The sequence below is a fragment of the Plectropomus leopardus genome, chromosome 4 (genome assembly GCF_008729295.1).
Source record: "Plectropomus leopardus isolate mb chromosome 4, YSFRI_Pleo_2.0, whole genome shotgun sequence".
NCBI classification, from domain to species: Eukaryota; Metazoa; Chordata; class Actinopteri; order Perciformes; family Serranidae; genus Plectropomus; species Plectropomus leopardus.
In genome coordinates this window covers 19,191,210-19,216,936 of record NC_056466.1, presented here as the reverse complement: position 1 = coordinate 19,216,936, position 25,727 = coordinate 19,191,210, and the positions used below count along the sequence as shown (strand labels likewise).

General features: G+C 40.0%; 1 protein-coding gene across 1 annotated transcript in view; it reads right to left on the bottom strand.

Moving 5' to 3' along the window:
- The window catches only part of LOC121942083 (protein sidekick-1-like), a 268,045-nt gene that overhangs the window by 16,257 nt on the left and 226,061 nt on the right, over positions 1–25,727 (bottom strand). Inside the window, exons 28-37 of the mRNA XM_042485177.1 lie at positions 25,224–25,410; positions 24,217–24,315; positions 20,293–20,487; positions 12,041–12,242; positions 6,244–6,347; positions 6,028–6,098; positions 5,090–5,228; positions 2,821–2,877; positions 2,540–2,641; positions 78–193 (exon numbers count right to left, since the gene is read on the bottom strand). Coding sequence (XP_042341111.1) covers positions 78–193; positions 2,540–2,641; positions 2,821–2,877; positions 5,090–5,228; positions 6,028–6,098; positions 6,244–6,347; positions 12,041–12,242; positions 20,293–20,487; positions 24,217–24,315; positions 25,224–25,410 — 1,272 coding nt within the window. The remainder of the gene's footprint in view (positions 1–77; positions 194–2,539; positions 2,642–2,820; positions 2,878–5,089; positions 5,229–6,027; positions 6,099–6,243; positions 6,348–12,040; positions 12,243–20,292; positions 20,488–24,216; positions 24,316–25,223; positions 25,411–25,727) is intronic.

Sequence of the window (25,727 nt, the reverse complement as noted above, 5' to 3'; positions counted from 1 at the left end):
TCTAGTGTTTGGGTCTTTTCCCATCTTGTATGTATTTCCTACAATAAGGTGTTTGTGTTTGTTTTCCTGGTTGTCACCTTGTATCCCTGGATGAGTCCATTCTGGGTCTCAAGGGGGGGCGTGTCCCAGGTCACTTCCAGGGTTGAGGGAGACACAGCGGACACTCTGATAGACTGAGGAGCCACCGATGGAGCTGCAGAAGATGAGGTGTTTTCGTTAGACAGTTACTGTTTGTGTGCAGCTGGGTGTTAGAGTGGGAAGAAGAGAAGATATGCTCCACTCTTCCAATTAGGATGGGCCTAAGGCGGTACCTTGTTACTCCACTGTACCACACATATGCATGAACACTCAGCAGTGTGCACCTGAGGCTAAAGAAAAGGCCATATCACCCAATTTCATCATTCCCCTCCAGCCTTTTTCTGCCTCCCCCTACTTATCCTCACCTCTCGTTCATCTGCATGTGATATGTATGGCTTACACGCACAAACTACACACATCCCCTGAATAGGAATGTGGAGGGAGTGTGAGATCGTCGAGGGAAAATCGCAAAAACATGGGGTGTTACTATCATAACGTGCAAATGTCTTTAAGCCACACTTGTTTATGTTTGCCTGCCTTGAAGTAGCGTGTGTGGGTACATTTGAGTGTGTGAGAGTAATATATTTGCACTTCTGCCTGTGCAATGGATCCATGATTTGACTCGCTAGTTAAAGTTAAACATGGTTTTGGCCGCCATAACTTCAGAATAGATGACTTTGTGGAGATCTTGACAACATTCAGATGTGTCCAGATGTATATGCACTCACACTTATACACACCTTCAGACACACTTTCAGACACACACGCACGCGCGCACGCATGCACGCACACACACACACACACACACACACACACACACACACACACACACACACACACACACACACACACAGAGGGCAATGTCACTTGAGGGTGTGGAGAGGACAAAGCAAGAATGAGAAGACAAAGAGCAATGGACAGGACAAGAGAGTGACAGAAAGCAGACAAAACAGATAAAAACAACAAAACAATCTCAACTCAGCGTCCTCTTATTAACGTCTTCCAGAGGTTTCACACATATCACACAGTCCTCTAAAGCAGATGATGTGCTATGGATGAAACTGTGACAGCTACTGAGCTTGTATGTGAACAGATCCATCTCCGTAACAACTGAGCAGACTCCATCTGTTGATGAAACAGTTGAAGCGCTGGGAAAAGCACAGCAGTAACACATCATTTTCACTGATAAGGTAAGGCACAGCTCCACTCAACTCAACAAGCTCTCTTTTAGATTTCTATTGGCCAAGTTGGTACCTGCTACTTTCTTTGTAATGACTTCGGTTGATGTTCCAAACGAGCTGAATCAACACTAGAAGACAGAGTGATAACACTGCAGACCACAGACTGGTCAGAGAAATGTCCCCACAGACGGTAAAAATAATCAACGTAGTCACTGTGATGTCACCCACTGGTTTGTGGACTCCTGTTTTGAAGCCTTGTGTTCGGCATCTTGGCTGTGCCCATTTTGGGTTTTTTTTGAGCCAGAGACCTGTGGCTAGTACCCATATTTGCGCGAGAGGGTGGGGCTGTAGAGGAGCGAGGAATGGGTCTGACTGAAAAGCTGAAGACACTATTGGCATACAGACTGTCACTCAAAGCATCCTCAATAATGCATAACTTTAACCTTTTAACATATGTAAACAGCTGATTTATAAAAAAAAAAAATCCAGCCCTTTTAGAGTTGTCATGAGTATTGAAATTATCTACAGAGACCAAAACTGTTTTTTTGGTGCCAGGTGGTAAACATGTTTATTTCTGTTGTAAAGCATTTTAACGGGGTCTATGGTGATTGCCTCATGTGGCCATTTGAGGAACTGCAGTTGTTGGCACTTCCATGTTGGATTTATTTTTTAGCCCTGGAAGCTATTGCTTGAACACCACTTGCATGACACGCCATTTTTAAATCGCCAAGCTAAAGTCAACAGGGACCACATTTTTTTTTTCAAATTTACTTGATCCATATTTTTTAAAAAAGGCAGCAAGCAAAAAATTACGCCATACACTATGATGTGCATTTGATGAAGTTCAACTGTTCCTTTGTTTTGCTGCAGATTAAAGGATTCAGAGAGTGTTGTGTTAGAGATGATGTGATGGTGGCATCGCCATGGAGATCGGCTGAACCTGCCTTCTTTGAGGTGGTACAATCCGCAGTGGAAAACAAAATAGCGAAAAGGACCTGGCATCAAAAGTGAGTTGAGTTGAGCCGAACCATGCAGTGGAAATGAGGCATAAGTGGATGGGAAGATTTAAGGATTCAGCTCTGAACTAAATGTGTACCCAAACTGCAACCTTTTAACAAAGCACTAAATGTTAAACACACTGGAGAAAGAAGCTTGACATTTGAGGATAAAACAGCTTTTCTGATGTTTTATCCTACAAGTGTAAATGTTTATTAACAAAATGTGTAGATCATACATTGAAAATGTGACCAGTCAAACAGCTTCCTTCTATTTGCACCCACCTGCCTCTCCGACAGACACCTCAACAGGGGTGGAGGGTGGACTCTCTCCGATGATATTGTAGCTTGTCATAACAATCTGGTAGTGTTTGAACTTCTTCAGCTCTACAAACAAATAAAAATAGTTACATTTACATTTATACAACACACATGCAAAGTGAATAAATGTTATTGCAACTTTTCTTATCATTCTTGACGATTGTTGCCGATCAAGGTAACTAAAATGATTTAACACATAATAATCCTGGGAGCTTAACTTCCCAGTTCCATTTTAAATTACTTACGTGTCAGCTCAAACTCTGTTAGCGAGGCACTGCTGACTGTCTTGAAGGTGCTCTTGGCTTGGGAAGAGTAAAAGAAAGATGGAGGCAGACATCAATAAATGTTGCAAGTTCAATAATAAAATGTGAAATTATAATAAGATATTCAATAAAATTGTGTGTTTAAAAGGAAAACATACGGACACATTTCGATACTCTTCCTAGACTCAAGAACAGACACTCAGTCTCCACTCTAAATACATAAGGCACTTCAGGCTGTACAGTGAATAATAACATTTAATTATTACATTATTAAAGTGCAATATGGGTGGCCTCATAAGTGAATTACTGTACAGTGAAGGCCGTCTGCTGAGTCTCTCCATGGTTACAGTCTTTGTGTCACGGTACCTGCTCTTTTGTGGATAAAACATCTTTTTCTTCTCTGACCTCTGAATGAGAATCTTTTCAAAAACACTGCAAAATGAGTTACATGGAGAATGACGGCTTTGTGCTGCAGCATTAACAATTAACATATATTTTAAACACTTAAGTATTACGATCAGCTTATAAACCTTCCATGAGCAATGTCAGTGTACTTACGATTACAAATTACATTTAAAAGAATGAGTCCATATTCATGACCAGTGAAGCACTGTGTGAAACCTGGTCCTAGATGCTTTCAGAGTTTAGACTAATGTTAAAAGTTTTGCTCTGCTCTTTACTGGAATTGGGGAAGTTACCTATCACCTCATCCTAAAAGTCTTTTCTCTTCAAAGAGTGATATTAAGTATGTGAGTAGAGCGCAGTCAAACAGGGTTATGGTAGAATGAAATAAATCTGACTTTCTATTTTTCCTCATCAAACTTTGAATGCTATGAGTATGCTGCTCTACACTGCAATACAATACGAACAATGCTGTTTTTATCTACAGGGATTATCAGGGTGCTGACTTTTTGCCGAGGACATGCAGCTTTAGCCTCACTCTTTTAGCAAGACATCATGCATGTTGTCTTTAAAAGCATATTTAAGACCTGTTAACAGGGCTGTCATTATAAAACGAGTCAGCTGAGAACATTAAAAAGAAAAGAAAAAAAAGGGGTTTTAATCAAGGCATCAAGCTAACACTGGCTTTATTAGCTTGTTATCTACAAATGACAAAATCTACAAGTGATCAGCCGTTTCAACTACAGATATGAGCCTTGCTTGTGACAGCCTCTATCTGCAAGCAAGAACCAATAGTTTAAAAAACTTGAGGAGAATTTGAGGTGATAAAACTGACATTTTCATTACTGTAAACTGCATATGTGCTGTGCAGAGAGTCTGATAGGCACAGCAACAGTATATAAGCTGCTGGGAGTGGGGCTTAGTGAACATTTACCATTAGTATCAGTTAATATAATGTGTTTAATACAAGTATAAGATTTTCATGGTACAATAACTATCTCAGAAAAAAATCATGGTTTCACAGTATAACGGTAAAAACAACTAACACAGTTAGAATTCTTGACTTACAAAATAGAATATTACAGATCATTAACCTGGTAAAACGGCATGTAACTATAACATCTGAAATACATTAGTTTACACAGCGGCACTTTAGTATCTTCAATTAACTGCTACATGAAAAATAGCTTCAGCTGTGAGTCTTTTAAAAAATGTCCTGTGATTCTTACTAATTAACATCAACTGTAGGTGCGTGAAAGCGCAGCCAGACTGCTCCTGTCTGTACATGTAACACACACACTCAGTTATGTCAGCCCCTCAAACCAGGGGAGTTTGTGTGTGTGTTTCTTCATGTGGTCAGATCAGGGTCAGTGTGTGTTTGTTAGTAAATCAGACTGCCAACACAGATGTAGCTGGGAGCCGGAATGTGGAAAATAATTTTGGTGGCGCATGTTATGATCAACTTTTAAACATTCACATTTTTTTTTCTTTAGGGAATTGTTATCAATGCTTTGATCTGCACGAAGAGATTGTGTTCGAGTTTTTGGGATGTCCGAAGTAATCCAACGTTGTTGATTTTGATGTATTTTCGGCAGGGGATGGAGATTGGTGATACCAGCCTAAACTCTCTCTGACATTTTCTCTGCTGCATGAGTGTGAGTGTGTGTGTGTGTGTGTGTGTGGCACAAGCTGGTGTGTCTGACAGGTGGAAGAGGAGAAAAGGAGATTCTCCATGTGGTTGCATTTTTTTTCTTGTACCTTAGATATAGTATAATCCCTGACAATTGTCATTCCATGGTATACTGTGAAACTAGTATACTGCTACAACCCAGGTATCAGTACTACTCACTTGTAATGAGGGCACTTGTGGTGTTGTTTTTAGTGGCCTGGACTTCTGCTTCAGCGAGAGTGGAGTTGTTTACTGGGAGCTCTCTGTAATACAGCCGGTATCCAGTCAACACCCCATTGACAGTGTCGTCACTGGGATGCTGAAAACATGAGAAGAAGCACACACAGGCACATGTAGCAAAGCATTAGCACTCAATTTCTCAAAAAGAAAGTGTGTGCTCATTTTCATTTTCTTAGAGTGGTGAGGTGACTGACAGGACACTGACAGGCTGGCTGAGCAGTATTTTATCAGCAGTCCACTTTAAAGGGCTGGTCGATTGGTCCGGCTGTAACCCGCACAGACAAAGTGATGCTTCAGTGGGTTTGGCACTCTTGTAAAGGATGATGAAATTGCTGGTGGCTTTGTTTTTTCATTGCCTCCTTCTGCTTTGACATGAGGCTCGAAGGAGTGAGAGAAGACACTTCCAAACAGAAGAGGAAGAGTGACAAGCGGTGATGTAGCCAGGCGGTATTTACTGTCTACTCACATGTCAGAATTTCTCTAAAACCACCTCTGGTTTTCCATAACTCCCCTCTCTCCCCTCTGGAGTTGGACATTGCTGATGTTTGCTTCTCTCGCCCTCTAACATTCTCTCCTGCTGGTATATCCTCATTAAGAGTTTGAACATTTCTCTCCCCCAGCCAGGACAGTCTGTCCCTCCGTCTGTCCGTCCCTCCCACTCAACATCTCTCCAATCTGTCTGCGCTGCCCTCTGACCTTTCCGGGTTCAATAAATAATGATAATTGCATCCACCCACAACAGCACAAACACACATATAAACACTGCATACAGTAAGCCTGCAGGGTTCTCCAAACATAGATGATTAACCTGCACTCAAAGTTTTCTTGTGTAGGTTTGTCTGTGTGTGTATACTGTGTGTGCATCTGTCTTTAAATACCTTCCATTGCACCAGGACTGAGGTAGTGGTTGTTGGTTTCACTGCAAGGATCACTGGAGGCTCATCAGGCACTGGAGAGAAAACACACAGGAAGACAGTGAGGGAGAAAAAGACACACAGACACACATGCTGCTAAAGGCTGTCTGTTATATTTTTAAATTTACATATTTCTTTGTCTCCCTCCTTCATTCCACCCCAGTTTTCCCAGTCTCTCACCATCTTGCAGAGTTGTAACAGCCTCCGTCTCTTTGCTGAGGACACTGTCACCTACATCATTGGTGGCCAGCATCCGAAACTTATATGATGTAAAGGGCTTCAGCCTGTAGAGACACGCACAGACAAACTTACATGTACAGAGGGACGAAAAACAGCTACTGAACTTTTAAATACTATATTAATATACATAGTATTGATTTCATCCTTACACCTCTCTCTCTCTTTCTCAACCATTTGAAAGCTCTGCAAATAGGCTTGATTTCTTTCAAAGATATGGGAAGAAGGCAATGACTAGTTTAAGAGGAATTGACCCAAAAAACAGCATTAAAAATAGTTTAAAGTACAAGAAAATGACCTGAAAATGAAAACATAAAAACAAGAAAACAAGATTTAAAAAAGGAGAGTAAGCAACAACCAGAAAAAAACCTTAAAAATGATAAATATTCTGTAAAAATATTTTTACATATATAGTTGCAATTAGTATAAATCTAGTTTTCCATAGGTTTTTTTTTTGTTTTTGTTTAAAAAAGCATTTTAAATCTACCAATTTCTTGGAATTTGTGGGACATTTCTTGTCCAATTCCTCTTTGTCTTTTCCCAAAAGAAATCAAACCAATTTGCTCAGGATTCAAAGTCTTAAATACTTGTGAAAGGCATCTGAACGCAGAACAAGAAAAGTGATGTCGATCCAGGTTTCAAAGGGTTAAAGGTCTAATGTGTTGGCTTTAGTTGCATCTATTGATTACAAGATTGCAAGCAACTAAACCTTCTCCCGTGTGTAAAGTATGAAGGAAAACTATGGTGGCATTTGCAAAAACATGAAGGGTCCAGGACCAGCTTCATATGTGGATACTCACGGCTTATTTTAAGGTAACCAAATCATAACAATTCTTATTTTCAGGTTATCATGCACTAATGAAAAAATAGTTATGAATATCATATACCATTTTTGAAAATGTATCCCCCTACAAACTGGGCTTTTAAAAATCAGTTTATTTATTTATTTTTTTTTGTACAAGAAGTCCCATTACCTAAGGGAAGTTTGATTTCATTAATTTAAAAAAAAAAACCATTAATTTATTTTAAAATTATTATCATTATTTTAAAATGTATATTTTAAAAACATGTCTGAACAGAATTCAGGTCTAAAATAATTAATTTGTTAATTTGAACTGAAAGGCTGCTGGGCTTGTTGCTCCACTATTCTCATATAACGTTGACAATATTTTTTCCACAGTTTTGCGCTTGAGACTTTTATAATGACCACTACAACAGCTTCATGTGCAAAACTGTAGGAGTTAGATCATTGGATTCGTCACTTTAACAGCTGAAGTTGACGTGTCTCAGTGTGGACGCTCATCAGGACCAGCTGTGCTTTACATGCATCACAATCAGCAAAAACTTTTCTCAATACTAACATTTAATTGTCACACATCGCAGTGGATACATCAATTGTTAATACAAGTTTTCTCTCTATTTGAAAGATGTACCATGTGTGAGCATTGCACCTTCTGGTGTTGCACCCGTACTTTATTGTTTCACAGCCTATAATTGGACTGTGTTATTAGCACATCAACCATCTGTAATGAGCTTTGAATCAGAGTAAAATCATATTAAATAATGAGAGGTGCTAGAGAAATACAGTCTGATTTGATAATTAAGGTGAGACAGCTGGATGAGTGGACAAAAACTTCACTGGGTATCTGTAACACTTTAGAAATATGTCCCCCGCCCCACAACAGACATATTTTTGCTCTTTCAGTGGCCTTTGAAAGTCAGTCAAGGTCTTGAATAATAATCATCTTACATGTTTCCTAATTGTCTCCCCTGCTGGAGTATTTTCACTGCTGTGCTACTACAACATTGTATCTGCATTTCTCCTCTGCGCAAGGTGAATGCATTAATAAGCACAGAATTATAATTTAATCAGTCATTTTGAAAACACTTTACTCTAGAGCCACTTACAATCAGCCAAATGAAAAGGAACCCATTGTTAGCTGAACAAGTCTATGGTGCCTTGTAGAATGCTAAAAGTTTAAATGTATATCCTCCCATGCACACCGTAGGGAACTGATTAAAATTTAAGTCGGTCTTTTTTATTGCACACATCTAATAATTAATAAGAGTTAAAAGGAGCGATTCAATCAATAAATGAATGAAATAAATAAAAATAAATTGTAACAGGACGTATTTCCACCCCCCTTTTCACTACTCACACGTCTACCTACAAGGTCACTCTCTAGACAGGGTTTCCAGACATTTCAAAACTTTTTCATGGACTTTTCAAGGACTTGTAATCATTTTTTCTAATAATAACTGTTTTTTTTAAGATATCAGGTATAATAGATATGATACATATTTTCACATGCACTACAGGCATGCTCTTAATTTTAATTTTTGTCTCTACCTGTGAATGACACAGCTAAGTTATTTACATATTTTAGGTCACTGTGGCAGATTATGTTACCCTATGTGTTATCTTATCTGGTCCTGGGAGGAGGACGAGAACATCTAGACCTCTGTTTATTGAACTAAAATGTTGTTATGGTACCACGATCTGATGATTTTGGAGAATGGTTAAAAATCAGAACGAGTGAATCCAATGTCTGTTTTGCTTGGTGTTTGAAAAAAAGGATCGGCCCCTTTGAGAAGTTATATCACTGTCTGCCAAATGTGGAATGCCCCAGTGACTTTGAAAAACTAACTAAGTCTTTGAAAAAGATTTTTATATTTCTTACAACTACACCTCTGAGAAGTTTTATTTTGAGTTTAAAAGTAAACAGCAAAGCTATGTAAGCAGCAAAGCATAATTCCAGCCAGCATACATGGACGGAGTAACGGTGCGCAGGGAGAAAATTCAGAAATGTATGTGATGGTAAACAAAATGTTCACTCACTGAGGGATATAAGAGCTACGTCACATCGACAGCTACAGAAAATAAATTTGCCCTAATGTTTCATTACGTGTAAGGTTATCTGTGGAAGATTACTGTAACAAGTTCGTTAAATACAACAAAATTCCAGGACTTTTCCAAAACTTTGAATACATTTATCTCATTTCATGACTCTTCAAGGCCTTACAAATGTGATTATGAAATTCAATGACCATTCCAGGTTTTACATGACCATGGGAACCCTGTCTAGACTTAAACTACACTATTCCAAGTAGGAGTGGACAATATTGCCAAAATCCTCTATCACTGTATCCTGTTAGTTATACATGTTCAATGGTACTCTGCAGTAATTTTTCTGTAAATTCAATCCAGACTGTTAAAAATAACCATACTGTACTTTATCACTTCTTTTATTTGGAGCTTACAAACCAAAAAACAACTGCCTTACGTGACAAAACTTGACAAAATAACAAAACTAAAAAAATAGTAAAACTAAAATTCTTTCAAAATGGAACCTTTAAGGTTCCCAAAAAATAGTTTCACGTGTTACAGCTTTCTGTGTTTAAAACTTCACTCTCGTCCTCCATGTAAGCCCAAATCACGTAACCTTGTGAAGCAGCTGGATTTGCAAGATCACAAAATCACACGGGACTCCAACCCTAATTTGCTACACAGCCCAAGTTGGATGGCTCCTGCAGTAGAGACAGTTTTGCCAGTAGACACCCTTCTACTGCTGCACACTATATGCCATCATATCACCCGTCCTATGTCTTGGAGACTACAGAGGACCACTCAAAAATTCAGCAGGCGACAGGAGAACCGCTCAAGTGTCCTCTTGTAAAATAATGAGCTGGGCCCAATAAGGGACAAGAAAAGGCCCTATGGGGTTGTGGGTATCGTAGGAATAAAAGATCAAAGGCACCAAGCTCAATGAGGGTGGGGTACCAACAGCACTGGGACGATGGTAAGGACAGTGTTTGAAAAGTTAGTGTATACTGTACATGTGAGTGTGTGTGTGTGTGTGTGTGTGTGTGTGTGTGTGTGTGTGCATGTTTGCATCAGCCCGGGGACTTCGATGTTTTGGTTCCAAAGATGTCTCGGTGGAAAACAACAATTAAGGTTGGATAACAAGTAAGTATGAGTGTGAGCGTGCAGAGATGTGAGCTAATTCCTCCATCCGGCGCTGTAATGAGAGCATTCAGTGATAGAATGAGCTCGAAAATGGCATCAAAACAACAACAGCAGCCCCACCACCATGGCAGATAGACTCTCCCCGAGGCAGGTTGAAACAGGCTGATGCAGACGCACTGAAAGCACGCTCTTCAGCATCTCAAATAGCTCTGTGAAAGCTTGCAAAGGAGCGTACACAAACAGTCAAAAAGTGGTAGACACATGCAGTAAAGCCTCATCATAGTTCTGCTACTGAGGGTTTCAGGGAAGTTGAAGTAGCCGTCGAGTGGGACCACGATCACCTGCTGCCATAATGACAGTCTCGCCAGGGAGACGAGGATGGAGGGATAAGGAGAGAGGGGGTTGGAAAAGGACGACCTGGAGCTTTTTTTTCCTGGGAATTAATGCATGTGAATGACGGAAATGCCTCATGGTTTTTGAAAGTACTAGCTGCTGATGGATGTATGGAGGGAGGGAGGTAATGACAACAAGAAGGATGGCAGATGAAAAGGTAACAACAGTTGTAGAGAGAGAGAGAGAGACCATGGACAAACGGCACACACAAACTTGAAAGAACGAAGGCAGAGTGAGAAAAAAAGGTATTAAGAGAAAAAGACAAAGAGCACTTCCTGCTGTGCCTGTGTGATTAGGTGACTGAGATTCTCCACGTTTCTGCAGTGATTATGATTAGTCTGCTCTCCCCGGTGGTGTTTTTCGTGGTTTATTTATTTATTTTTTTGGCACTTGGTGTGCTAAATAAATATAGCTTTGAGAACTCACAGCATCCCTCCCCCCTTTCTGTCCACTATTCTCCCAGAGGATGCATAAACACGACGAGATTTTTTAACAACTGCGTTAACTAATTCAAGTCCAGCATGTCCTGCTAGACAAAATCTCCATGTGAGGCCTCTGTGAGAAAAGCAAAAAACAGTATGTGGATTTTTATTCCTGTTTTCTCCACGGATGCTTGAGATGGCCTAATTGACTATTAGGTAATCCCCACCCCTTAGATACTGTTGCTATGCCTGTTAAACTTTACGTTGTTGCACAGCACATATGCAGTTTATAATGATCACTATGGCAGCTTTACCACTTCCTTATCATTTCTGAAATAATGAGTGCTTGACTTCAGACAGTGATAGACAACTAGTGACCATCGATTTTGTCGATTTAAAAGACGGTTTAAAAGAGACAAGCTAATGTTAGCTCCATCGGTTAGTTAAAACCACTTTCTCCACTTCACTTTCAATGTTTGTTGAATTTATATTATCTCGGCTAACCTCACTAAAGTTGCTGGAGTGTAAATGTCCCCCAAACCAATAAAGAGCAGGATAGAGATTTAACAGAGAGGGGGAATGCTATACACTTTTTATAATATGTAAAACATAGAGAATGAAAGTCTTCACTGAAGCAATGCTGGGTTTTTGTTTGAGGCACAAGCTCTGATTCTTGGCCTGAGCCCGACTGGGTACGAGAAGACCCACCGGGTTCGGGCTGGAGTGTAGTTTCTCACTATTTTCTCAGATTCTCGTCAATTTTGGGCATGTTTTTTATTTAATCTTATTTTAATGTATTTTTTAAGAAACTGGCAATTATCATGTGTAAATGGCATTTTGGCAAGAATTATAATGGACTGAATCAAGAGGGTAAGAGAGTGAGAGGGAAACTGACAGAACAATGGGGCAATAGTGGATAATAAGTGGATAATTTAAAACATGATGTGCACATGTGTACCTGTCAACGGTCCAGGTGGTCACGTTGTGCGGGATGTCAGCGGTGTGTGTGTTCCACTCCCCATTGGGCAGCTCTTTGACCTGCAAAGTGAAGTACCTCAGCGGGGACGAACCTGAGCCGCCCATTACCCAGTGGAGGCGGAGACAGCGAGATTCAACCCCGTCCTGAGGAACAACCAACTTCCTAGGTGGCTGGGGACGCTCTGTGGACATGGTAGAGGACAGAAGGGGGAAGGTAAAATAAAAAGTAATGTGACAAGGACAAGAACGGGGGAATTAAAGTGGAAGCAGGAAAAGGGAAAAGAGAGCAATGAAATTAAACATTTTTGAAGCATTTAATTGTAAACATTCATTCTTTATTAAATTATTTAATTTAGGAGTTCAGCATTGTATGATTGTATCACCACATACCAATACAAGCATCCATGTGTGTATTTTGGTTGTTCTGGGACAGAGTCTTCATACAGAGCTTTAGATATACAGTTGGGTCACAAATTTAAGGACAAAGCACCATATATTACCACAAATCCAGAAAGTGCTCGATGCAAAAAATCCAAAATTAAATAAAATTCAAACATCTTCTTATTTCTATATTTGCATATTTTAACACATCTACAATCTAGATAAGTATAAACACTAGCCTGCTGAACAGTTTCAATGCTCTTATTTCAACTGAAGTAGTGACATCATACCTGTGCGTCTGTGTGTGTTGACATGTATTACTCATGTTGTGGGCACTTGCTCTCCTTTTGGGGACAAAGCCAGGTCCACATAAGGTATATCATTACATTTTAGGGCAAAGACTTGGGTTATGGTTATGGAAGTAGTGGTCAGGGTTTGGGTAAGCCAATGTAATGTCCTCTGAAGTGATGGAAACATGATTATATTTGTGTGTTAGGGGACAGACACCACAGCGAGAGGACAGGCTAGAGTCAGCACAGCGTCTCTCAACAACACAAACGTATCTGAATTTTACAAATAGTCAGATATTTAGAGGTGGAGACATATTGAGACTTCCAGACTACTGTGAGTTAGTTTCAATTTTAGTCAGACTTCGTACTGAATTATTTTGAATAGATGTCACATCGCTACCTGTAATGATCTGTCCTTTCATCTGCTCTGCTATCAGTTATACCTCAGTACTTTCTCTATCCGAAGTCTGCCATACACATGCAGACATGTAAAAAGCCAATTAGAGACTCTTCTAGTAATATACATGACCAAACAAATTAGTTTTCTGGAGCAGAAATTTAGCTGTGGAAATCTCATATACATAGAAATCAGCTTACAACCCCATTACATAAATGCATGTTTAAGTGTTGAGTGCCCTGCATAGAAAATTATGTTTCTCCACTTATTAATTCAAGTCCTTTCATTAATTTGCCTCCGATCTGTAGCTACACATGATGAAATAAATTGTCACCAAACAAACTTCGACTATCATGACCCACATGCTGCAAATACCTTGTAACACAGGACAAGGGCACATTTAAATCACATATGCATCAGTGTGGCTGCTGCAGTGCATACACATATTTAAATGAAACAAGACATCTAAGCACTGCAGCATCAAAGAAACAATTTCTCAACAGATTGCCGGTGTGTGTGTTCTTATTTGTCTGTGTCTCCACTATTCAATTAGAAGATAAAAGATGACTCTGGGAGTCAGTATCTTTGTACAACTGTGTTGGCAGAAGCTGTGTGATGAGAAGCTGTGTGCACACACACGCATGCATGCATGCACACAAACAAAAACACGCGGTTGGGGGGCATAACTGCTTAATTTCAGGGGCATCAGATTATCGATTAAGTCTGGAAATTAAAGCATTATCGATTCTCTCTGAAGTTTAATTAATCTGCACTTATGTTCACAGACATATGCAAAAGCACGGTCACACACACACACACACACACACACACACACACACACACACACACACACACACACACAACCAGTCTCGCCTTCCTTCATTCATCCTTATCACAAGTAATTTAAGTCAAATCTGTTTGACTCCCTTCTTCCCTCGCGCCCTTGTTCTTCAGTCCCTTCAACATTTGACTATTCTCTCCCTCTTTTGTTTTCCTGATACCATCTGTGTCTCCCTGTCTGTACTCATCTTGTTCAGCTTCACAGTTAAGATTATGCTCTGATAATAAACTCATAATTGTCAGAACAAGTGCTGCCCTTTCAGCACTTACGCGACTGTTTACTACTACGCTAGGGAGAGGAGAGACAGTGTTGGAAGAGAAGTGGAGAGGAAAGAAGAGCCGGTGTTGGTACTAGAGGAGAGAAAATATATGGTTGTAGGGGGATGAATTCGACTAAATCCGCAACTGTATGTTGTCCATTACCTTATCAGTTATCACCCACTTGGAGACAAACATCAGCATAGATAAATCTCTCTAGAGGGAGATGTTTTTGTTCATGCACACACACACAGTCTCACACACATACACACCCACACGCACTCTCAAAAAGCCAATTTTCTTTTTCTGGGGATTAAGTTGGTCTCTTCTGCATCATCAGAAAGAAATCTCTATTAGGCAATTCTGTCTATCTCACAGTGAGAATGGCCCATTATGTTACTGAAGTGGAACCACTGAACTCCATTCTTAAGAAACCCTGATAATGATGCTGCAGATGTTATGATATCTGATCCAATTAAAATGCACTACACAAGCTGATAGCTCTGAATAGGATATCTGACATCATGATTCCAGGTTTTTTATAAAAATTTGCTTCACTGTCACATTTTAATATAGGGACTTTTGTAGCATTTCAATGCTTTACTAGACATACACGGTGTCGGCTGACAAGAGAAAATTGGAGCGAGATCAGGAATGACATATATCAAAAGCTGAGAGCCACGTTCAAACCAGAGTTATTCATGCGTTGGCCTACAGAGACACCACAGCGACTGTAACTTCTTTTTTAAAGTGATATTTCACTTTGGTGGGATGTTCTCCGCCAAACTTCAGCACCAGCTGCCACTTAAACCTCTCCTCCCTATCTTTTTATCAGCTGATTAGATATTACTCTGCTCACAGAAAGTAATACTAATGCAACCTCTGTCTGTTTAAGCTTTATATATATATATATATGTATTTAAATTAATTTTAAGGTATATTATAAAAAAGTATGATCTGAACTTTTCTAAAAACAGAAGCTACAAAAGTACTCAAGAGAGAGCAGGATCTAAATTAAAACTGAATAACAACAATTGAGGTTTTGAGGTTCACCAAAACCAACAAAAAGAAGACAAAAATGTCATTATGGCAAATGTCATTTATGTCTATAAAGCTGCTACAATCAATATTTTTTATATTTACATTGCATCACACAGCGTCCTGCAGTGTGAAAGGTGTCGCTTGTAGTGATCTACAGAGAGTTATCACCCAGCTCTGCAGTTTAGCTCAGCCTATACAGAGTGTTTTAGCATCTCTGCTCTCTGTTTTACAGCCCTCAGCGTTACTGCTTGGTTAACTTGGTAACGCTTTCATCAGCATAGTTTTAGACGAAAAAGCTCTAAAAAACTACCACAACACTACCTTCCAAACAGCAGACAGACAAGGTTAGGCACTTGCTGGTGAAAATAGTGGACATTTAGTAGCTAAAGAGCCAGATATTTCCCTCAAGAGTTTAACAACCTGTAGGGCGGTATTACATAAACAAAACTAAAAACCTTCCACTTGTCACAAAACAAAAACTGCAAAACTTTGCCTCACTTCAGGGAAAAATGACATACCACTGTCTACAATTCATCCTTACACCTATTCATAACAAACAGTGAGTGAGCAACTTCGACAGAGCAAAAAAAAACGTCCAGATATATACTACAACCAGCAACAACATTCAAATAGCCTATCAAACCATGAGCGACTCTAAGAGATGGCATGCTGTTGCTCTGAAAACAAGTTGGAGGTGCGCAAAGCTTCATCCAAATACTAACACAATCTGTTTGCTGCTCACTAGCTTGTTTGCATCCTGTCCAGTTAGGAAGAGGCATTATTTGCTTTTGCCTTGTGATTAATTTGGAATTAAAATTAATTCACCAAAGCATTTGATGAAACATCAGTCTTTACAATTTCATTTGTGTATATTTGCCTATTTAATGATTTTGTGTCTTTTCTTGCTTTGTTAACGTTGACGTAACACAGTGCCATTGGTACCTTTGATCCTGTCAGTTTGTTCTAATACAAAATCCCAGTAAGCACCCATCCCATACCTACACACACCCAGATGGTCTACATATATGGTAGTTCAGTTTCCAGAATACTCATAATATATTCACATTGTAATGATCATCCTGATCATGATCAGCAAAATTGTTCTTTCTAATAACTGTAAATTGTGACCAGTGGAGAGACCCTTGAGTATGGGATATCCTGAATTTTCATTTTGCTCCTGTCAAAATTCTTGCTGGTTCAGTCTGAACAAGCATGGAAGCAGCTGATTGAAGCAGGATGAGAGAGAGCGGAGCAGAAGTCTAGACAAGATGAGATAAAAGCGTCACGACCTCTGAATCTGAGGACGATAAAAACTTGACTTTTTATTTGTTTCTAAATTGAAGGAAAAAGAAGTGCACTGCTCACGCATGGCTCTGCCTCTTTAAAAGTCAAGTCACTGTAGAAATGTCTTCCTCCTCTACGGCCACTGACTGTGTGTTGGAGGATATACACTTCTGTTACAGGCTTTTAGAGACAAAATTGTCTTAGGAGAGTTACTGTCACTGCTCAGCCTCCTACATCTCGCCATAGGCAGGAGCTGTCATACGCAGTGTTGAGTCTGTTAAAATTCCTGTTATTTTCACAGTGTATACCCTACGATGAGGCCAGCGACTGCTCAATTAGATGAAATGTTGAAGAGAAAATAGCCACATTTTTTGCTGCCCTAAAAGACTAAATTAACATAATTGCAGAGTGCTGATAGAACTATTGATCAATGGTAATTACTTTGGTGTAGAATCTAAGATTTATGGCTTTTAGAGCTTGTTTTCTGGTCTGTGCGTTCTCCTTTGGCAAAAAAGACATTCAAACTACTGCCATTTCAACACAATACCACTCTCATTCTCTTTCTCGCCTACTAACTGAACATTTTTCACCCCGCCCACAACAGAGCATGGTGCTAAGGGAAAGTAGCCAGTGTTGCAAGACAGTTGAGTGCGAAGGGCTGATAATACTTGTTGTGTCGTTCAAAAAGTATCAACAGACGGAAAGCCACAATTTCCTTTGGTCTAATACTCCACAGTTTTTCATGATGATTTAAAAACCTGGCTAGGTGGCTCACCGTTTTCTAATAGACTACTGTTGCACAGACCTCTAGGCAGGTTTAATAACTCCTGACTCTCATTAAGCTCCTGCAGGAGGGCTAATACCTGGTGATTTCAATGTCTACATTTACTGCCCAGCAGCTCTTCCTCCACTGGAGTTTTTAAATGTCATTTCTTCTTATTCTATGTGTAAAAGGTCCCACACAGAGAAAAGGTCATACTTCTTTGTCCAAATATTAAGTGCCCAGAAACAAAGGAGTCTACATGTCCAACCACAAACTACTTGTTGTTGAAGCCCTGATAATCTGTCCGAGTTCCTCGCCTGAAGCTCTGTGCTTGCTTTTCTCTCCCTAACTTTATCTCTGCAAGGACTTCACATCGACCACAATTCATTGGAGTGGAGCTGCAGAGATCATAAAATTTTTAAATGCTAAAACTTCAGCTAACCTTTCCAGACTCTTGCTGCAATGGCATTACTGCAGGAAATGACAAAATATCATCTTTGACCATTTGAAAGTTAATGTGAAATGAGAGGACAAAGTGACTACGAAATAATCTTAGCTTTCTCCTGCAACAGACCTTCCTAATGGCAAACATTTTTTAAAGCACGGGTAAAATTAATACCATTAATCAAGTCATCCCTGCTTTAAATTGCTTCATTTACAGAATTTCGTGTCTAATGTGGTTTATTTAACACATTTTATTTCCTTGTGCATCAATATAATTGAATGTGAATTTCATTGCAGAATATTACATTGCTTTGGTGCAATTCCCGAGAGATACGGGATACTTACATACAGTAGGGGTGCATGAAAAAGGAAAATTTAACTAGTCATTAGTAAAAGCTTCCAACCTTACATCCCATTATTCTTGCTGAATTATCCAGCAGTGTAGAAAAATAATGTTTTATAGAGGCAAAATGAACACACTTGTTACACTGGTTCCATTAGTGTGTGATTTACCGATTCAGGATTGAATCATACGTTAACCGTTTGTACCTACAACTGAAAAGAGAGGGAACATTTAAAAAATAAATTTAATTTTCATCTTCTGAGGCTCAGTGCATAGAAACACTTGAGACAGCATCTTTGTGCAAAGTTTTACATTGTCCCCAAACTACCCCATCAATGACCCATCAACCACATACTGTTTATCCCTGTAGGCCTTTTTCACAGCTGACATTTTGACTGAGCATAACAGGAAAACTATAAAATAACATTAATGACGATGCTGTTCCATTTAGACCTTGAGTCATTTATACCTGTTGTGGCTGTGCAATGTCAAAGTGTTGTTGACCTATTTTAAGTATTTAAGGCTTTTAAGCATTTCTTTACAACATGAAATATTCATGACTTAAAAAGCAACTTTAAAGGTTTAATTTAAGAAAACATCCCCAGGTATTTATTACGAGATCAACTCTCAAAAACTGAATAAATCTGCTTCTTCGTGACTGGTATAATCTGTCCATTTGATTGGCATGCTGGCAACATAAGCAAACAGTCCCATACTGTCATCGGACTTTGATGAAAATATTGCTACAAAGTGATACGAGGCCCCTCCCACTCCTGTTTCCTTCAGAATGTATGCTAGTTAATGGCAAGAGACAAATAATTTTTTGATTCCAGTTGAATCGTGTTATTAATTACACATGATGTTTGTCAATTTATAAGATCATTTTGAAAGTCAAGAAAAATGCAGTTTGTTGTACTATTTAGTGTTGTGTGAAACCATTCAGTGAACTACATCTCTTGTCTTGTACAATACACATCAGCAACACCAACAATGCCGTTACCTTGGCAAATTTTACTTTGTTCCTCCAGAACAAGATAAAAGATATCAAAATAGGTGAAAATCACAACAAGTTGGCCTTATTTTGAGCAGTAGTTATGCACCTGTGAGTAGATCCTGTTAAAAAGCACACAAGCTATGACGTGGGCTTTGGTAATCTTTCTGAATAAGTTCAAAGTTTTACGAAAACCTGTGATTGTGTTGACTTGTGAAATTATATTTGAAATAGACAAACATCATATGTGTGATTTATAGAACAATTCAAATGGGATAAAAAAAAGATGATTTGTCTCTTGCCATTAACGACTGTATATATTTTTTTCTGAAATAAGGTCGCATGGTGCTTCACCAGAAGGGAGGAACTTCCTCTCTATTGCAGTTGGTTTATGGAAGTGTGCGACATCACAATTTTCCAATTGCATCCCGCCGAATTCTTACCAGTACAAACAGCACATATAAAAACTCAAATACAAAATCACTCGTGTGAATTCAACAAATTTTTCTACCTGAGAAAAAAATGTGTGTTTTTGTAGAACCACACCCTTACTAGGTAAGATGATGCTGCAGGTCAAACATTGCTTTTAAAGGCCTTTAAATGTAATTAACTAAATATTTGACAGCAAGGTTTTATTCAGGTGAGATTGAGGGTGAGGACCTTTTTTGGGGGGGTGGGGGTTCTTATCCCCTCTGAGGGTCCAAGGACAGAGAGATGGAGGGATGTCGTATGTCATATATTGTAAAGCCCTCCCAGGCTAATTAAGATTTGTGACATTGGACTTGAAAGATCAAACAGAAATTGACATTGAAATGAAATTAGTATTTGTTTGCCCCTTTGGGGCATGCTTTGTGATTGGTTTACAATGAACTTTGACATGATTAATCGGTAAAGCCCCTTGGGTTGCCTTGAGATATGAAATGTGCCATAAAATTATATTTGCCTTGCCTTATCCCATGCTGTCTCTCTCTCCATGTTTTCTGCCACTCTGTACTGTAATAACATTATTTAGATAAAATGTTGATAAAATCTGGCCTGCTCAAACACATCCACTACCTCCTGTTTTTGTGGCAGCTTGAGAGTTCAGGTTCATACTGTATTAGGTTTTAATAGGAGTGGTTAACATCTGCAAGGCTGCAGAAACAGATGTGACAGTAAATCAGACATCATGTAAAACTTAAATGTATGCGTGTCCTTTACCTCTGCGCTCAGTGGTAACAACCAGGGCTTGCTGCTCTTCGCCCCAGCCCACAGCGGTGCGAGCAGTGAGTCGGAACACATAGGCCTGCTCAGGGGAAAGTCCTGTGACCGTGAACTGTCGAGCATTGGAGCCCACCTCCACCGTGGTCCATCGCTGGGGGTCCCTGCTGTCCAAGCAGTAGGATATCTGGTAGCCTAGTGAGGGGCAGATGGAAAGACAGACGGAGGAGGAAGACAGTTCAAATCTGTGCAAAAAGTCTTTGTGCAAATGTGTGTCTGTGTGTTTTTTGTGGCCTACTTTAGATCACAGAGCCCACAGGAATCAAACAGAGAACAATGTAAGATAGGAAAAAGCCTGGAAGCATAACCACACAGCACGACGTACCACACAGCCGCATTTCTACAGAAATACATACAAACAAATACACTTTTTCTGCAGTTCCTGAAAATGTCCATATCTGCTCTGAAGAGTTCTGATTCATGCTGCTGCTTTGTTGTTAGTACCTTTGTAAGTATGTAGCCCTTATCCTCTGCCTTTACCAAAAACATACACAAAGTCATAATTCTGTCACTGAACATCAGTGCACGCACACGCACACACGCACACGTCACGGCTCACTCACTGACATTCCCCTACACATGCACACACATTATAAAAACATACACCCTCTCCTCTGTCCCCTTGGCCGTGACCCACGGTGTACACGGCTTGTGTCTGTTTCTCTGTCTCATGTGCAGTAGGCCATGTAATAACACTAACACCCTTCAACACATACACATACACTCAAACCACTGATCCCCAACCAAGCTTTCCACAGGCCACTGGCCTCTCACAAAGGCTCTCAATATGAAGATTGTATTGTACACCAAATACACACATTCACAAACTCACACAAACACACGAATGTGCGGATGTGATTGGTTCACAGTAAGGATATTAATCTGCTCAGAGCGACCTAATCTGGTTGTGCCGGTGATAATCTCATCAGATAGTCTGATTGTATATTAATGTGAACGCAGTGTGTGGAAGATTACTGGATAACAGCTAGATAATAAATCTTGTTGCCAATTGGGTCAGAGCAAAGCATTATGTTGTGTACTGAATATCATTAGGACATTGCTGCGAACAGAAACATGAGGCTACATCTCCATTACAAAGAGACTGTGTCATGTTGGTGAAGGCTCATTTTCATTTTCCATTGATAGATGTTACCAGTACCATATATTTATACTTATTCGTAGCGTAAGGCATTAAAAATGTGAATCTATACAGGCTCTCTTTATTGCTTTTAGCTGCTCAATGCTCAATCACTGGCCTTGTTTGTAATACTGAAAAACTCATAGCAATGGCAATGCTACGAGTAAACCTACTTGACAGATAGTATAGTACACTGTAAGTAGTACAACTCTACAGTACTTCAGAGTAGAAAGCTTGCAGTGTGGAGCACTGAAGTAACTGTGCTGTTGGTGGTTACTACGGGTGTTGACTCGCTGTCCAAAACAAACTGAATATAGTGTTACATCACATGGCACCATGCTTAGTTTAACCATAGTTTTCACCATAACCAAAGTCTATGGATGACTTTAACGTGCCAAGATACCCAAAAGGAGGTTATATACAACCCCTCTTTTTAAGGTTTTCCATCAAAACCATGACTGAACATGAAACAGACACAACCTATGCAAGTCTTAATAAGGACTTTGCATTCTGCTGATCTTAATTGATTCAGTGTTTAACACATTGTTTTGTATTGCATTTATATTACATTCTATGTTCAGTAAGCCCTGAAGATGTACTAAATGCCAAGACTATGAATGCATTAACTGAAGTAAGTGAGAACAATGACTTGATTTGCTTTGCTAATTTGCTACTGTGTTTATTGCTACTGTTCTAATTTTTGATATTTTCTTACCGTTTCCTTTTTTTGTACAGAAAATAATCATCCACAAATTCCTGATTAAATCGCCACAATAAAGAGTTGGAACAGCTTTGGGATTTCTGTGTTTCAATGTGAGCACCACACCAGAAGATCTGTGAGCCAACGCCACCACCATCACTGTTGTTTTTTTCTCCATGTAGTATGTACAATTATAACAGTAATTGATCCTGACTCTAATGGTTACACCCACACTGAGTTCTGCCCTGATAATGACTTAATTAGGATGATTTATACACAACTTTTATAACAGTGATTTTATGCCTATTTTATTAACTTATTATTGCATATTACAGCTTTGCTTGATTTTATGATGTCTGGATACATTGCCGCTTGCTATTTAACTGTGCCTTGCAAGGTGATTGCTTCGAAAGGCGCCTATATATAAAATGCAGTATTCTTATTATTAATTCCAGAACACTATTGTTGCACAGTGTTAAAAAAAACCTTTGTTTTACACAGTTTTGTGCTTACAGGTAGTGATGCAACATGTGAGGCAACTTTGAAATGCCAATGCCAATTAGAGTTAACAAAGAGACAACATGCTGTGCAGCTGTGAGCAGTTCGTATGTTTCTTTTGAGCATTGTATTGTGGGACAAAAGTAAACATTCAAAAGCACACTCAAAAATCAAGTGTTTTTTAATATAATTACTACCTTCTTTTCTTCTCTGACTTTAGCATATGAGCACACATAATACTCAAAACTTGTTTAAAATTAGCTCAAAATATAGTATTGGGATACTGCTTGTATTTGCCGCTGGGATGTTCATGTGCTTTTCTGTGTTTTATTCATCACAAGGTCCCGTGAAAACAGGAATGCCTCACTGCCTTTTTCCAAATTAGATTGTGCACCTTCTGTGGTCTTACTTCTCCTCTGTCCACCTTCTGTGCCAGTCCCCTATGGGTTGAGAACCCAAGGAGAAATGAGGCAGTCATGAGCACTAGAGAAAGCAGCGTGCTACAGTTATTTGTATCTGCATAAACACACACATTCACGGCCCCCACACGCACCTCATACTCAGCAAGGACACAGCAGGACTGCGCGTTTGTGTGTGTCTCTGTGATCGAGAGAGAGAGGGAGATTTGCCCTCCCACTCATCCTTCTGTCACCGAGTGGTGTCGCACTAAATGTCCTCCCCCTTACAATACAGTCAGACATCACTCACACTGTCCTGCTTGACTCCCTCACCCACTGAGAGGACAAATACTGCTCCTTTCTCCCCCTTGTCCAACACACACACACAGACACACAGACACACACACACACACACACACACACACACACACACACACACACACACACACACACACACACACACACACACACACACACCTGTCCCTCCTCTCACCTCCATACATCTCCTCTCTGCTGTCTCTCCCCTTCTGTTCTCTCTGTTTCCAGCTCAGCGGTTCTTGCATTCCTCTTGTCTCTCTACCTCTTCGTTAATCTGTTCCCTCTGATTCTCTCTGCATGCTGTGATTTGCAGTTTCAGAAACAAGTGATATGTGTGAATCTCAGTCTGTTTATATATGAGGCTACGTATGCATTCGGAAAGGTGTCTTGCTTCAGCAACTATAATAGGCCTTTTCCTGGGTACAAGCCTGAGCACTGACACTTGCACGCATGCACGCACGCACGTACGCACACACACACGTACATAAACACCAACAAATCTCGGTGGTGAGGTGGAGAGTAGAGCAAGCTGACCCTTGTTTAAGAGCTAAAAACAGAATCAGCTCTTTTCCATTTTACAGCTTTTACTTCCTTCCTTCCCTTGAAAGATCACAGCGGTGTGTGCTTCTCTCTGTGTGCGCACATGTTTAAAACTGCTAACTCATTTCCTCTGTAAGCCGAGCTCTGTCCTTCAGCAATTGAAAATAAATCCATTGTCACTACAAGCGTGAAAGAGTGGATTAGGATTTTAATGTTGCTCTAAAATATCGACTTTCTAATATGTGTGCGTGTGTGTGTGTTTGTTATTGTACCTAATATGATGCCGTTGGGGTTCGTGGGTGGCTGCCAAACCACCCTAACTGATGACAACCGAACTTCTGGAAACACCATCCTGACAGGGGGGCCTGGGACTGGAGAGAAAAATAGTGAAGGGAGTTGGCGGCAGAATGAAACAGTAATAATATATACAAGAGCAGCAGCAAAAAAAAAAGCACAAAAGAACTCATTAAATGCCATCATGAGAAAGAGAGTATCTCAACATCAAGCACTTAGACTGTAATAAGTTAGTATGATTGTACCCGCCTCACAGATTTATGTGCATATGCACCACACACACACACACACACACACTCACACATAGTGTCTTATACATTTTTAAGAGGCACTTCTAAAAGACGCAAAATAGAAAATGTAATTTTCTCTCAACCTCACACTGTTCCTGATAAAAGTACATGTTCCACACCACCAAATACATGTCAGTGTGACTGTGTGTGTGCGTGTGTGTGTGTACAGTATGTGTGTGACTGACAGACAGGATGGAGGTTCATTATACATTGCCGGGAATTGACTTCCCCGTTCTTGTTTCATCCTGAAATGAGAAAAACTTTTCAAACGTGACACTGTTTGATAGAGGATGAGAGCGTGTGTGTGCTTGTGGGTCTTCCTGTATGTGTATTTTTGTGTGTGTGCGTGCGCCTGTGTTTTATTATTCAAGAAGACCAGCCTGGGCTGCCGGCATCCTAAAAAGTCTGCCAGCGTTGCATCTGACGAGATCTGCACACATGGCACACACTAACACAAATACACACACATACACAGCATGTTCTCCATGTCTGGGCTGTGGGGGGAGTCTGAGGGGTGAGCTGAACCCAGTGGATGATCAGTGAAGTGGGGGAAACACTGTTGCCTGTGCTGACAGCAGAGGCGGAAAGAGGTGAAAAAAACATCTAGAGAGGTGAGAAAAAGGCAAAAGGGTTGCACAAACAGCTGGACAGAAAGGCTAGTGATCAGCCTTAGACTAAAAAGAAAGAGATCCTACCATCTTCTTTGGTTCTGAGCAGGATGGGGTTGCTCTGTGGGCCATCGCCTATCCGAGTGTATGCCAGCACCTGCAGCACGTACATTGTGTATTTTTGCAGAGCCCCAAGGAGCAGCGTCATACTCCCCTCTCCTTCTGACACCTGAACACTGGGGGGACCTTCTGAATCCTTCTCGCTGTACAACACCTAGACACAGACACACGCAAACAGGCATACATTGTCACACATGTAATTACAGCCACAAACATAGATCAAAAGTGAGCAAATATGTTGAGTTAGATCCTGCAGTTTCCACTCTGTCAGTTCTGTGAGCATTGTTTGTATGTTTTATCCTTTCTTTAGGGTAGCTTTAGTGGCTTTGAAGGATAAGGTTGGTGATGTTCTATGTATTTGTGATTGTCAGTAAATAAAGAGAAAAGAGCAAAACCAACTCTCTCAATATTCAGACTGTCTATATCACTCAGAGCCAGCCTTCGGATTTAAATCTTTAAAAACTGCTATGG